The 14,523-nt window shown below is 49.0% G+C and overlaps 5 protein-coding genes across 5 annotated transcripts, besides 1 other annotated feature; 3 read left to right on the top strand and 2 right to left on the bottom strand.

Moving 5' to 3' along the window:
- Positions 1-527: 527 nt before the first annotated feature.
- Positions 528-2,000, top strand: FPSE_05998 (uncharacterized protein; the record flags this gene model as incomplete). Its single annotated transcript, XM_009259116.1, has 1 exon — positions 528-2,000. One exon carries the CDS (start codon positions 528-530, stop codon positions 1,998-2,000), a length of 1,473 nt encoding a protein of 490 aa, XP_009257391.1.
- Positions 2,001-2,363: 363 nt separating this feature from the next.
- Positions 2,364-2,384: a microsatellite.
- A 470-nt stretch (positions 2,385-2,854) lies between these two features.
- FPSE_05999 (uncharacterized protein) lies at positions 2,855-3,552 on the top strand (the record flags this gene model as incomplete). The annotated part of the gene is made up of 2 exons (XM_009259117.1): positions 2,855-2,961; positions 3,021-3,552. 2 exons carry the CDS (start codon positions 2,855-2,857, stop codon positions 3,550-3,552), a joined length of 639 nt encoding a protein of 212 aa, XP_009257392.1.
- A 309-nt stretch (positions 3,553-3,861) lies between these two features.
- Positions 3,862-7,339, bottom strand: FPSE_06000 (uncharacterized protein; the record flags this gene model as incomplete). Its single annotated transcript, XM_009259118.1, has 6 exons — positions 3,862-3,952; positions 4,009-5,449; positions 5,515-5,844; positions 6,255-6,686; positions 7,074-7,090; positions 7,218-7,339. 6 exons carry the CDS (start codon positions 7,337-7,339, stop codon positions 3,862-3,864), a joined length of 2,433 nt encoding a protein of 810 aa, XP_009257393.1.
- Positions 7,340-8,568: 1,229 nt separating this feature from the next.
- Positions 8,569-10,404, top strand: FPSE_06001 (uncharacterized protein; the record flags this gene model as incomplete). The annotated part of the gene is made up of 1 exon (XM_009259119.1): positions 8,569-10,404. One exon carries the CDS (start codon positions 8,569-8,571, stop codon positions 10,402-10,404), a length of 1,836 nt encoding a protein of 611 aa, XP_009257394.1.
- A 276-nt stretch (positions 10,405-10,680) lies between these two features.
- FPSE_06002 (uncharacterized protein) lies at positions 10,681-12,707 on the bottom strand (the record flags this gene model as incomplete). The annotated part of the gene is made up of 4 exons (XM_009259120.1): positions 10,681-11,792; positions 11,842-12,455; positions 12,504-12,581; positions 12,631-12,707. 4 exons carry the CDS (start codon positions 12,705-12,707, stop codon positions 10,681-10,683), a joined length of 1,881 nt encoding a protein of 626 aa, XP_009257395.1.
- Positions 12,708-14,523: the final 1,816 nt, after the last annotated feature.

Below are 14,523 nucleotides of genomic sequence, written 5' to 3'. Positions count from 1 at the left end.
TCCCGTGTTCGATTGTTATTAACGCAATGATAAGCGTGGTGTACACACAGATGTAACATGCTGATTGTATCACGCGTGTCATTGTGCGCCTAACTCGCAAGTATTTCATGGCTGCCATTTCCAAATGTTTCAATTACCTTGTAGTCCAGCTTATAAAGAAATTGGTCGCTCTCGCAAAATTACCGGATCCGGTAAAAAGTCATCAAGGGCGCGCTGACAAGAGGGACCTATGCAAGACGTGCCCCGGTTGATAAACCTATCATAGCTGAGAACAGCTCAATAGTTCTTTGCGTCTGACGGGATCTGCATTATTTTTCGAAAGGCGCACTGGTGACATGTCATGTACGATGGTCTCAACTCCACAAATTTGGGCGGGATCGCATTTATAGTAGCACTATCGGGTTATACAACGGTGGCGTTTTGAGACATAAAGAGGGATATCTCAAGAGTACAAATATCAAGAGTTCCTGTCATCGATTGATGCCAGACAATTCGACACATCTACAGCAACTCACACTGTAATCATCATGAACTCACTACACCAACCAGATGAGCTCGAAGCTGTCTGCACAGCCATCCAATCCATCGTCCACCGTCTTGGTTCAACAACTCAAGACGTAAAAGATGACCCGATCATCAAAGTCGCAGAGCCAAATGATGTCCCATACCTCAGGAAGATAGGCACTCCTGGTGCAGCGCACTCAATCGACCAAGTCCTCGATGAGGCATTTGCGGCATTCGACCACCGCATGCGCGTCAATCATCCTCGCTTCATGGGTTTCATCCCATCACCTACATCGCCAATTGCATGGCTGGGAGACATCGTAGCCAGCGCTTTCAATGCCCTGGGCGCTTCAAAATTGCAGGCCTCAGGCCCAGTGGTCATTGAAAAGACCCTGATCGAATGGTTGGCTTCGCAAGTCGGTTTCCCTTCAACTGCCGGTGGTATCTGTGTTTCCGGTGGTTCAATGGCGAATTTGATGGGTATTGTCCTCGCACGCGATCGCTTTGTGCCACATGGTGAATCGCACAAGGGCGTTGTTTATCTTTCAGACCAGACTCATTACTCTGTGGCCAAGGCTTTGCGTTTACTCGGTTTTGATAAGAAACAAATTCGACATTTGCCTGCAGACGGCTCCTTTAGATTTGATACAAGTCTTTTGGAACAGACAATACGCGACGACCGAGAAGCAGGCCTTGTGCCCTTTCTAGTGGTTGGCACTTGCGGAACGACAAACACTGGCGCCATTGATCCGTTGGAGCAGATCTCTGAGATTTGCAAAAGGGAACAACTTTGGTTGCATGTTGACGGTGCATATGGTGCTTCGGCGACTCTCTCGACTACACGCCACCAAGAGGTAGATGGTCTCAAGTACGCCGACAGTATGTCGTGGGATGCGCACAAGTGGCTCTTTCAAACCTACAGCTGCGGATTATTGTTGGTCAAAGATAAATCCAACCTAGTGCGAAGCTTTGCGAATGAAGGAGATTATCTTCGCGACGGCGTTGCGATAGAAGACGAGGACATTCCCAACTTTTGGAATTACAGTATGGAGCTCACGCGTCCTGCATCGCGGGCAATGAAGCTGTGGTTCACACTTCGGGTGATTGGCGTGGAGAGACTAGGAAAGATGATTGATCACGGGTTTGATCTGGCAGAAAGAGCAGAGGAAGAATTGCGCAGGTTGGATGATTGGGAGATTGTCAGCTCAGCAAGTTTGGGAGTCGTGACGTTCCGGTATGCGCGAAAGGGGTTGACGGAAGATGAATTAGAGGTGATCAACACTGGAGTGTCCAAAAGTCTGATTTCAAGCAACATGGCTGGCATCTTGACTACAAAGGTCAGAGGAAAAGTGGCCTTGAGGATTTGCGCATTGAGTCCGCAGTTAGCGCTTGATGACATGTCGGAGATAATCAGGGAAGCCGATGCGCTGGCAAAAAGAGGGACGCAGAATGGGAATGAGAATGGAGTCAATGGGGTCAATGGAGTGTCGCATTAGAAGAAGCTAGACTGTAGATTATTAATATGGATTTCTTATCAATCTATGACTGTGAAGGGGGATGCTGTTGAAGGTGGTGTGATGGTGGCACTGGCTGATAAGATGGGAAAAGTTGATACGTAAATGTCGCTACTCCGAACCGAAAAACTCCGAGGCCGGAAGCATTGGAATGATTGGATACTCTGAGGTTGCAATTTGGAATCAATTTTCAGATGCCGATGGAGAGTCGAAGTCGACAGGGATCAAGGTTTTCAGCACGTGTATTTGCGCCGCAACTGCAATGCACTGTACCGCAGGTACCGCAGGTACCAGCTAGTAGGTCTTTAGTGGGTGCTTTAGTGGGCGGCGAGTGCGGCATTGCAGGTCATGTCATGTCATGTCATGACAACATGGCGAACAAAACAAAAAAAAGAGTCCACATCTGCGTCACCGCCAATCCGACAATTTACGACAATTGACTTTAATGCGTAAAGGTTTTACTCTATCGCCAACGCTAATTACCTAAAATATCCATGGAAAGAGGCAACTCACGGCGGTATTGAACAGTTGTACAGTTGTACGGTACGACTGCTAATACTGCTACGGGGTAGGTACCGTTAGTACCTGTAGGCATCCCTTATCAGAGGCTATCGTTATCTCAACCCGCGCTAAAATTGAATGATTTCGATTTCCACCTCCTTCCACCACCAAAACAGACAAGACCCCTGATCAAGCTCCACCGTCCTTGCTTTTTTCCCAAGCCTTCTTAATCGCGTCGTTGGAAGCTTCTCTCCTGATTCTTTTTCTCCTTCTCTTCTCTCCTCAGTCAGATCTCACAGTCTTTGATCCAAACAACCCAAACAAACACCATCACCATGTCTCAAGCTTTCGTTCAGCGCCCTGCGCCCGAGTTCACTGCCACTACCCTCTTCCCCGGAGGCGAGTTCAAGGACATCAAGCTCTCTGACTACCAGGGACAATGGTAAGAAAAACAACACAAACACCTTGATGGTTTGGTCCTTTGCTAACTTGTCTGTATAGGGTCGTCCTCCTGTTCTACCCCATGGACTTCACCTTTGTCTGCCCTACCGAGATCATCCAGTACAACAATGCCCTCGACCGCTTCAAGGAGATCAACACCACCGTCTTCGGTGTCTCCACCGACTCCCACTTCACCCATCTTGCTTGGGTTGAGAAGCCCCGCAAGCAGGGTGGTCTCGGTCCCGACCTGGAGCTCCCCCTTATCGCCGACAAGTCCACCAAGATCTCTCGCAACTACGGTGTCCTGATCGAGGACGAGGGCATCGCCCTCCGCGGTCTCTTCATCATCGACCCTAAGGGTGTCCTCCGTCAGATCACCGTCAACGACCTTCCCGTCGGCCGCGACGTCGAGGAGACCATCCGTCTCGTCAAGGCCTTCCAGTTCACCGACGAGTACGGCGAGGTGTGCCCTGCTGGCTGGCAGGAGGGCGGAAAGACCATGAAGGCCGACCCCAAGGGCAGCCTCGAGTACTTTTCCGCCCAGGGAGAGAATGGTGAGTCTGAGTCTCGCAAGCGACCCAGGACTGATTAAGAGCTGGGAACTTGACAAGAATATTTGTTTGACTAAGATTTGTATTATTACAGGAGCTAAGGCATAGATGTTAGATACCTCCAATGAAACCCGAATTCCCATCAACACCCGCTCTCAGTAGACAGACTACGAGAGAGCATCAACGACCAACACGCAATTGACGAACATGTACGAACGGGAGACGAATACGAAGAAAAATACCACAATGCACAACGCTTGTATAGAGTACAGTGGTCGCCTTGAATGGCATGCGAAGGAAATAGACCTAGACTATAGACTATAGACATTTGTTGACGACTGTAACATCCTCTACCTCAGAGTGAAGATCTCTCCCTCGTCGCTTCCACTGACGATCCCCTCCATGGCCTCTCCATTCATCACACCGTGACAGTACGCGTCCCTGTTCAATTAAATTAGCACCCTTGTCGCAATGTCTCCTTTTCGTGTTTCACTTACCCGATAAACTCGTACCCTCCATCGTGCTTTTCGCCATTGCTTTTCGGTCGCAAAACGCACGGCCATTCAAGACCCATCACCACAGCGATAATGTCCCCTTCCAAGACTTCGTGATGCGCCAGCCCCATGTGTCCACTGTCGGTCACAATAAATCGTCGCTCGCAATACGCAGCCAGGACTCCCTGCAACCACGACATGTCTAGCCCAACTTTATACGTTTCTGCAAGCGCCTCATCTCGCTTTGCCTTTTCTTCGGCAGTTCCCATTGGCATTTGCGTATTATCGTAGAACTGCATGTACATTGCCGCGTATGTTTCGACTGATGTCTCTTTCTTCTGTAGAGTTGCAGGGAATGGGAGGCCGCCGATCAAAGTCAGTCCAAAGGCAGTCTCAACGTCTTCGCCGGTGGGATAAACGGATAACCGTTCCATGCAGGCGTTGTAGACTTCCCAAAGGCGGCTGTCTCTGAAGACTTCACCGAAATGTCGATACTCGTTCTTGTATGTCACTCGACCGATGACTTTACCCTTTACTGCCAACGAGCGAGGTTCCGTCGTAGGGATATAATCGTGTTCCCCATTCGGCTTGCCCTCCGTTTTTAAAGGTGCACCGATGCCCCATGCGCATCCCGTTCCGGTCTCTAGTCTCCAGTCAGGAACCCAACTCGGCCATTCAGCCTCATCGTTTCGTTGTCGCGCAGACCAAATAACGTTAAGGTCTGAAGTGTCTAACTTGATGATTTCGTCGGTCGCTTGTGTAAAGACATCTACGACAGACTTTGAGTAATCGACCGTCATGCCCCTGTCGTCCCAGAGCTCACGATCGATGTCGCTGATGCCCAACAGTGCAAATACCTTGTCTCGAGGATCCGTCGCAAGACGAGGCCGTAGGTTTTCTAGAAGATCGCGCATGCCCCATCGACACGTCGGGCGTGCCTCTTGATTGAAAAGCTCGCGGTTGTACTCGCTGCCTGTCTTCATACGCCACGCAATGGTGGTCATTTGCGTCACCAGACGTGCCCCGTCGACTTCTCGTGGGTAATCCTGACGAATAGCCCCGGCCTTGTAGATGTACCATCTTGCAGCAGCACTGACATGCTCCCATGGAAGACTGTATGGGCCACATTGCACGATTGCCTTGCGGGCTTGAATGATCTCTTGGACTGTCCACATGCGTTGATACCAAGGTCTGTCGAAGAAGTCGACGAAAGCAGTCCACGAGTCATCGTCATCGAAAGGAAGACCCAATTCTCCGGATTGTTCATTGGTCAATTCCTCAGCGCGCTCAAGCTTGGTCTCTTCGTGAGCCTCGTCGTAGCTGTCCCAGCGGAACAGGTCTGTTGCTGTGGGGAGTGCCACATCACCAACCTTTTTGACAAAGTCGATGGCCAGTTCTGTGTTGTGCACTGCTGGGCCTAGCCAAGCGAGAACTGTTTCTGCTTCTGTCGGGAGTTAGGGTCGCCCATTGCTAGCTAGACATATACTCGTCCAGTGGGTATATACTCACTGTCGTAAATCAAGTTCATCTTCGAAACCTGCTCTGACTTTTCATCCATATCCTCCTGGTTAATGCATATCTGGTCGATCCACAAAGCCTCGTTCTGACGCGATTTAGTAATCTCAACCAGCGCCTCGTGGAGGGAGCTTGTAATGCTGAGCATCTCCCCATCGCAAGGGACCTCGATTCGCTCAACCGCAATTCCCCAGCAATAGGACAAAGCTGTGTATGTGATAGGATGATCTGGATCGAGCTCCACGTTCTTGATGCTGGCTTCAAGCTGTTGTCCATCTGATCCGCTTGTCTTGAATGTGACGAGACGGATCTCGGATTTGGAGACTGGTTTATATGTGTAAGCACTCATGATTACAACGACTGGCTATACGATTGTGATATCAGAATACGATACACAAACTAGTATATTGGGGTTTTATCTTTTCTTAAAGAGGGCTTTTCGTAGGATTGTGGCAGTGAAAAGCATAGCCACTAGAGGCCTCTATGCAGTCAGCCGTGATGCCTAGTCCAGGTCCGCAAAGTGGATATGATGCCTAGTAAATTCATTTCGATCGAGGGAATAGGACACGGCCACATGTTCAAGTACTAGTCGCAACGATGCGCCAACAGATTTATTTCGCGCTGGCATCAAACATTGTTAACTGCCTCATCTGGTTCCTCCCAATCGTCCGAAAAGTTATACGACTCAAAACATGTCCCTATAGCTTCTTCGGTATCGTAAAAAACAAACTCACAAGTCCCCTTCTTCCCATGCCATATGCCCGACTGTGCAATCTCGAAACCGCGTCTTTTGAACTCTTCCTTGCGTTGCTGCTGTGGGACATGATTGCAATCAAAAGCCACATGATGAATCCCTTGTCCGCCTCTATCGAGGAACTCTTGCATGAGTGATGGCCCAGAAACAGGCTGCATGATCTCCCATACCATGTCGCCTGTATCTGCAAAGGCGACAAGTAGCTCAAACTCTACAGGTTGGCCGCGGAAATAACGATCAGACACGGTGTTTGCGCTGAAATCAAAGATTCGGAACGGGCCGATGCCGAGTTTCGTGAGTTCAGATATTGTCTTTTTGCAGTCTGATGTGACAATGCAGATCTCTACTACCTTTCCTAAGAAGGAAGTAGCTTGAGTTGATGGAACTGAGGTAACGAGATCCATTGTTGAGTCTGTGAATGCATTCAAGTGTATGGTGATGAGGTAGTTACATGAAGTTGAAATTTCTGAGGCATTTGTTCCTTATTTATTTAATCAATACTCGAGGGCGTCATCTCACAGTACCTTGATCGCGGAGGGCGTCATATTATGCTACGTCATTGCTGATAAGCGTTGATCTTCGACCGGTTGTTTTAGTCTTGACTATCAAGAACTCTATCTAGTTTCGTTGTTGGGTTTTACACAGGTAAACATTCCATGGTTGTACATGATCATCAAAACCTAATTGATACTGACTTTGTTCCTCGCTCAATGGCCAAGAATCATAGTCAGTAGATAGAGTTCGAAGAAGCACCATACAGGTCAACAAAACACATTTCCTACACTTGAGCCAAAACTACCTTTCAACATATGTGATCTTAATTGTGTGGTAACAATATTGTTATTATTAATGTGATTTATTTATCAGTCACTAGTTTGTGCACAAACCGTCCACAAAGTTTGCCAATCCATCGTGAAAAAGATTCTTCGCAAACTTTACTTACCCTATGCAGAAGCTGATAACTCCCCTGTCAATGAGTGCTGACGAAAACTTGTGGGTATGTTTCAGCACAAACTCCACTGTCCAAGTCAACCCCAGCTCATAAGGTCTGGGGATAAGAGCCATTTGTGGCGCGCATAAACATTGGAATTGGACTTGGTTGCGAGCCCAAGGAACCCGTCTTGGAATCAACCTTGGCCTTACAGAGTCTGCCTTGCAATTACGCAACTCTAAAAGCAATATTTATATCCAATTGAGCATTTACGGTTACTTCTTACCGTCAATTGATGTACTCAATTGCTGTCGTGGCGACAGACAAGCTCCAACAGGTTCAATATGTCCGCACTGATGGAGTTGAGTAGACGCAAAACTGTGGCTTGCTTCTGAGAAAAAAGAAAACAATTGAGGCGTTCGAACCACTATTTAATCAAACTCAAACTCTTCTTGTACAACACAGCTTGGCGGAAAGCCCGCGTTCCCGTTACAGGACCGTCGGAGATGAAACATGACAGTTGTTCCCAAACGCTGGTGAAAAGGGTTTTTAAGTACGGCAAGAAACTCTCGTATAGATATCAGGTACTTTCCCTTCTCCAAGAAAAATGTTCCAAGGCTGAAACGAAGAAACGGGGCCTACATGGCCGGGAGCTTGGTCTTCCGCTGCGGCCAGGGGTTCGCCAAGCCATCTAGACCCGATCCGGGGCCTCAAGTTTCAAGGTTAATGTTAACTACCATAAGCTTAAAGCTGTAGATAAGCTTGATAAGAGTAGGGTCCAGGGGCTGTCCCTCTTGGTTGAATCACTGCCGAGACGAGATATCCCATTCGCCAAGACACTCCTCCAAACACACATCCCCATCTCTGTCTGAACCCCTTGAGGCTCGGTCCCTTGCTTGCGGCACGAGCTCTTTCCGAGCTCAGCTCAACCTTCGTCATTGAGTAGCTGTACGCCCAAAGCTGGGATGAGACTGGATGAATCATGCCATATTATCAACCAAAAGCAAGAGCTCGACACGGATTACAGTAGCCGGTCCGCAGCCACGTCTCATAGTCAAAACAGTCACAGCGTAGACCCCCCCATGCAACAAAACATCATGACCCCAAATGGGAAAGAATAAACCTCTTCTTATTCCTCGCTTTTAGCCTGTGACTTCCCTTTCATCCTCCTTCCCCTTTCTCCCTTTCTCTTCCATACTCGCCTGGTGTGTGTATCATTCATTCCATTCTCAATTAATTGTCTTAATTACAGTCGTTAATTTGTCTCTCCTTTTTCTTTTCTACCACGCGAGCTGGTATCGCTAAATTCATTTTTTAATCCGTCCATCCCTAGCCACCACGTCGATCTTCCGCTTCAGAGGTCATGCTTCTATCAACATTCCTTTCGGTGTCGACCCTGGCTGGCCTGGCGGCGGCCTCACCACCTTTCTTTCGAAGGAACCCACCACCTGCTGAGGCAGTTTGCGAGCCCGTCACCGAAACAGTACACCTACCCGCCGAGACAGTCCACGAGACCGAGACAGTGCATCTACCTGCAGAGACAGTCCATGTAACGGAGACGGTACATCTACCTGCCGAGACGGTCCACGAGACGGTTCATGTGACCGTTACAGAACATGCGGTAGTAACAGAGACCCAACATGCCGTGGTAACAGAGATCCAACATGCCACCGTCACAGAGGTCCAGCATGTCACCGTCCCTGTCGAGCATTTAGTTACCTCAGTCGTCGAAGTCGAGGTCGAGAAGCCTGTCACAGTCGTCGAGACAGTCCACCAGACCATTGAGCAACCCGTAACATTGATCCACACTTCAGTGGTCGAGGTTGAGAAGGAGGTCAAGGTCACTGAGACTTCCGTCGTTCACCAAACAATCGAGCAGCCCGTCACTGTTGTCGAGACTGTCCACCAGACTGTTGAACAGCCCGTGACACTCATTCATACTTCAGTCGTCGAGGTTGAGAAGCAAGTTATGGTTACCGAAACCTCAGTCGTTCATCAGACCGTCGAGCTGCCCGTCACTCTCGTCCACACCGCTGTTGTTGAGGTCGATAGACCCGTTACAGTTATCGAAACTTCCGTCCACGAGGTTGAGAGACCCGTTACCGTTGTCCATACATCCGTCGTGGAGAACGTTGTCGTCCATACTTCTGTCGTTGAGGTACCAGTCGAGAAGCCAGTTGAGGTGCCCGTCACATTGATTCACACTCAAATTATGGAGGTGCCTGTCGAGAAGCAAGTCGAAGTACCCGTCACAGTCGTCCATACTTCTGTCGTTGAGGTGCCAGTCGAAAAGCCAGTCGAAGTCCCTGTCACACTGGTTCACACCGTCGAGGTCCCCGTCCAAGTCGTCCACACTCAGACCGTTGAGCAGCCAGTTGAGGTTATCCACACGGTTGAAGTCGAGAAGCCCGTTGAGGTTGTTCACACTGTCGAGGTCGAGAAGCCTGTCCATGTTACTGTCATCCATACAGTCACCGAGCAGGCTCCTCCTGCTCATGTTGTTGCACCCCCTACACACCCTGCAGTCGTCGAGCCGCCAGTTGAGCATACCGTCGTTGCTCCTCCCGCCGAGCATACCGTTGTTGTGCCTCCTGCCGAGCATACTGCCGTTGCTCCTCCAGCCGAGCATACCGTTGTTGTGCCTCCTGCCGAGCATACTGTCGTTGCTCCTCCCGCCGAGCATCCCGTTCAACCACCTGCCGAACACCCTGTGGTAGAGGAGCCAGCTACTATCACCACAGCCATAACACCAATGCAACCTGCTCATGAGACGGCCATTGCCGAAGCGCCAGTTGCTACCGAGCACCCCGTTGTTGCGCCTCCCGCTGAACACCCGGCTCAACCACCTGCTGAGCACCCCGTTGTCGAGGAACCTGCAGCAGCGCCTCCCACCATGGCTCAACATCCTACCGCACCCACTCACGAAGCACCAGCAGCTGAAGTCCCTGCTGCGGAGCACCCAACAGCACCCGAGCACACCGTTATGGAAGAGCATAGCGGGGAGATGGCCATCGGGGAGGCGATGAAGCATCCTCCATCGTCCAAGTACTCAGCTGTACCAGAGCCGGTCGCCGAGGCGCCTCCTCACCCCGCAGCTAATGATATCCCGGTTCTTCTGCCTTCAGGCGGAGTTTCGGGAAAGAATGCAACAGTCGCGCCAACATATCCTGGGCGCAGGGCGGTTGTTCGCAGGTGGTAGTAAGATAGAGAAAAATGAGCGTTAATATGGATTGATGGGAATGTTAGATGTGGATAAAAAGACATTAGTACAGCCAAAATAATATGATCTGGACTGATTTGGCCTGGGATAGTCTTAATTAGGATGAATAAATTACAACTTGACGTCAAGATATTTCACTCTAAAACTCTTCTCTTGTGATACGTGTAAACAATTGGACTTTTTACTCATTATGAGATGCTTTCTAAGTATGTCGTTCAACCTTGGGTATTCCTCAACTCCATCCGACAAAAGACCTTAGACACTGTCTGAACTATAGTTCTTCTCTTGACTCTGAGCGACCGTCTTGGCTTGGCTCAGGATATCTTCCCAAATAGGCGGCCTGCACCTCTTTTCACTTCCCACAGCTTCAGCCTCCACACCAAACTCAAGAAGAGTTTTCTCACTGCACCATTCACCCGTCGCCATCAACCCAATAGGGACTTTACCAACGGTGTTCTCATCAGCCTCTTCACCTGCTCGTTCTTGACCCACCGGCACAACAAAGCCAGCCGGAATGGATAACGAAGGCATGCCGCAAAAGTTGGCCAGCCAAACATACGTCATGCTCTCTATCGTCAAGTCTCCATCGCTTAGCCCATGCTTCAACTCACTCGCTCCACGTCTTATCGGCGCACCGCCGCAAGCTGTCGTCGGTGTGATGATCATCATGCCGGGGTGCATCTGCCACAGATGCGCAAGATGCTGCATCAATAGGTTCCGGAGCTTTTGGGCCAAGACGTAGTCTCCTGCTGGTGTAGTCCGTCCCATGGCGAGTAGTAGTTTGTTCGCAGCTGTTGTGTTTGCTGATTCTGGGAGGAGAGACGCTGCGTCTGCCAAGACAGTCATGGCGTGAGCGATCTGTCCTTCTTCTGTGAACGGAATTGTGATAGGAACGATCTCGTAGTTGTACTCTGTACAGAGCTTGTCAATCATCCTTCTGGTGATGGTTTGGACGCCTGGCGCTGCTAAGTCAAACCACGGCTCATAGATGCCGAGTAGCTTCGCCAAAGGCCTTGAAGGCTCTCGGTAAAGACGGGGGAAGCGAGATGTCGGATGAGGATCGGCGATTATGTCGTAGACTGTTGCGAGAGAGTACATGTCTGCTGCTATGGGACCCTGAACACAACAGGTTGGAGCAGGATTTGGTGTCGGGAATGAAGAGAGACGTCCGTGAGTAGGTTTCAAACCAAAGACTGAGCAGTAAGAAGCTGGAATTCGAATACTGCCACCTGCATCACCACCCAAAGCAATGGGGATCAAGCCTGCGCCAACTGCGTATCCAGCACCAGATGAGCTTCCACCAGAATAGTACTTTGGGTTAAAAGGGTTGAGCGGTGTGCCGTGGTTGGGGTTGTTGCCTGTGGTATCTTGACATCACGTCAGCATGCACTCCAGGTTAGAAACACATTTACATACCCATTCCAAATTCATGCATATTGAGCTTTCCCAAAACAATCACGCCTGCATCTTGAAGCTTTCCAACACACCAATTCGTGATAGACCCTGTGCTGACTGCTTTGCCAGCATAGTTGTTCTTCGATCCCATCGTCATCTCATATCCGTCCATGTCGAAATCATCTTTGATAGCAGCAGGTATACCGTCAAGTGGACCAAGAGGTCTTCCCTCTCGATATCTTATTGTTGATTCCTCTGCTGCTTTTAGAACAAGGCCGACTCTTGTGCTGATCCAGGCGGTGGAATGTTTGCCCTTAGGGCTGATGTCTCGACGAATAAGCGGCAATAAGGCGTGGGCGACATCTGTGGGAGTGGCTTTTCCGGACAGATACAATTTTCTGTAATCGGCGACTGAGTAATATGGTGTTTCTGATGGTGACTCCTCGACGACAGACTCTGGAGGTGTTGCTGTTTGCTGGCTTTCAATGGCTGCTTGTGTGGTGGTGTTTGGTAACGGGATCACTGCTGGGTCGTATCGTGCTTCATAAACTTCCAAAGCTTCTCTAATGTTTCTTAAAGATCCGAAACCTGCATTCTTCCAGACTATTTCACGGATGAAGCGGATTAAGTTGATTCTTGTCAAGTCAGTGGAGGCCAGAGCAGTACACTGTCAAGAAACTTACATGAATGCGATAAAGACTAATATCGAGCCACTTAATACTGGATTGTCAAGTTTTCTCTGCTTTATTGTCGTTTCTGGGCTGTCACATGTTAAATCCTGCTGCAAAAATTGTTGACATGGCGACTGACCCTTGACGTGGTTTTGGGTAATCGATAAATCGCGACTCTTGGCTAGTAGCTGTGGAACATGTCGTAGCTGCCGTCATGTTTTCTTTAAGTCTTTTCAACTGAGACACCGATGCTCCCAGTAAAGATGTGTGATCGAAGAATAGCAAGAAAGGGATTAATAATTATTGGTGTCGTGAAAGCCAAAGGAAATGAGATCATGCAGATCATAAACAACAGGGAATAATGACAGGTTTATAATAACAAAAAGAAGCAAACCCACAACGACAAGGATGGCCTAAGGTTGCTCAGGAGAATAAACAAGCGAAAGTGACTAGACGAGACAAAGCGAGGAGGATTCAAAATAGAACAGTCAATAAACCTTGGCCCTCTCTCACTAAACCAGATTTCAATGTCCAGCTTGCATCTGTCAACCAGCGTGTCGGATATGGGGTTATGACTTGGCTAGCCTTATGCAAGATATCATCTCAATGGGAATAGCAGATATGCATCAACTGCAGAGCCTCAGCCTGTAAACGTTGGGCCAACGCATCATCGGTGACCAAAATTCAGATAAGCTTAGCTGGTTCAGCCCATGGACTGATTGACGCTGACATTTTCTCCTTAGTGTCTTCGGCGGCGCCGAGAAAGATGGCTAGGCGAGGCACGTTAAGTAAAATAGAGACAGATACGTTGGAAGAGGTGAAGTGGCTTCGATTAATTGGGGAGACTTGGACTAGATCTCAGCTGCGTCGTGGTATGCATGAATATTGGTCCCGCAATGGGGCTTGCTTGGATCAGAATACGGGCACTTGAATGAGGTGATGGACCGTGGGCCAAGTTCAATTTGCACCATCGACCTTGTCAAGATGAGACAAACTCAATATTTATTGCATCACTATTGTCTATTTGCTCTCAATTAGTTAAATTCGCGCTTCATGTTCTGATAGCAGTTACTGTTTGCTGTGCTTGTCAGTTCGCCATCGGTCAAGGCTTAACAGCGAGTTTAACGCTCCAGATCCCCCAGATAGTGCCTTGGCAGGGTCAATAATGCCCTGCAGGTCTGTGTTCTAGGCCCTCTTGGCTGCCTCACTGACAATCGCGATCGTTAAGATAAACAAAAAGGCAAAGAATCCACCAACAACATCAAGGGCTTCGACGTTGAAATGCTGCAACGAATCAGAGACGTTACCAGCAAATGTCAAGCACAAGCGAATTGAAGCTTTTCTTCATGTGGAATAACGGCGGTCAAGTTCAGTCGAACGTGGCTTGCGTCGTTGGAAGCGATGCCTTTTTTCAGTAACAGTTCCAGCGATATCTAGCCTCATTCGGAAGCAATACTCCGAGATATTGGATGAAGCATATTTTGTGTTTTCCGCGTTTCATAAAACAGTAGTTCAGTTGAGAAGCCGCAGCAAAGGTGGACTGGTCAATGGGCTGTTGTTTGCTTCAATGTTTGTTCGCCTACCGCCTTGACCGCTAATGATAGCACTGAGAGCACTGGAAGACAGACATTCAGGGTCCAGGGTCTACGAAATTGCAGGCAGGGCATCTTTCACATGCAAATGACCTTTTCTCTTGCGATCATATATCACCGATCCTGCAGTATCAATTGATAGAATATCAGAAATAGCATCACGTTTGATCCTGAGAACGACTTGAACGTGACGTGATGCTTTATGACACAGAGAGTGCTCTTGCAAAAATGATATCATGGACACATAGTGAGTGGTAGCATCGCTGCAACAAGCCCGACGCCATTGCGCCAAGTTACTGGGCTTGAACATGACAGAGTTTGTCCATGCACAGCAAAAAAGAAATGCCATCGCTTGTTTGCAATCGTTTTTATAGGAACAGCCCGATGCGGGGGTCGAACCCGCAACCTTGAGATCGCGTACTCGTAAGAGTCTCACGCTC

The sequence above is a fragment of the Fusarium pseudograminearum genome, chromosome 2, assembly GCF_000303195.2.
Source record: "Fusarium pseudograminearum CS3096 chromosome 2, whole genome shotgun sequence".
In the NCBI taxonomy this organism is placed as follows: domain Eukaryota; kingdom Fungi; phylum Ascomycota; class Sordariomycetes; order Hypocreales; family Nectriaceae; genus Fusarium; species Fusarium pseudograminearum.
The sequence above is the reverse complement of the archived record's forward strand: the minus strand, read 5'-3'. Positions and strand labels throughout refer to the sequence as shown.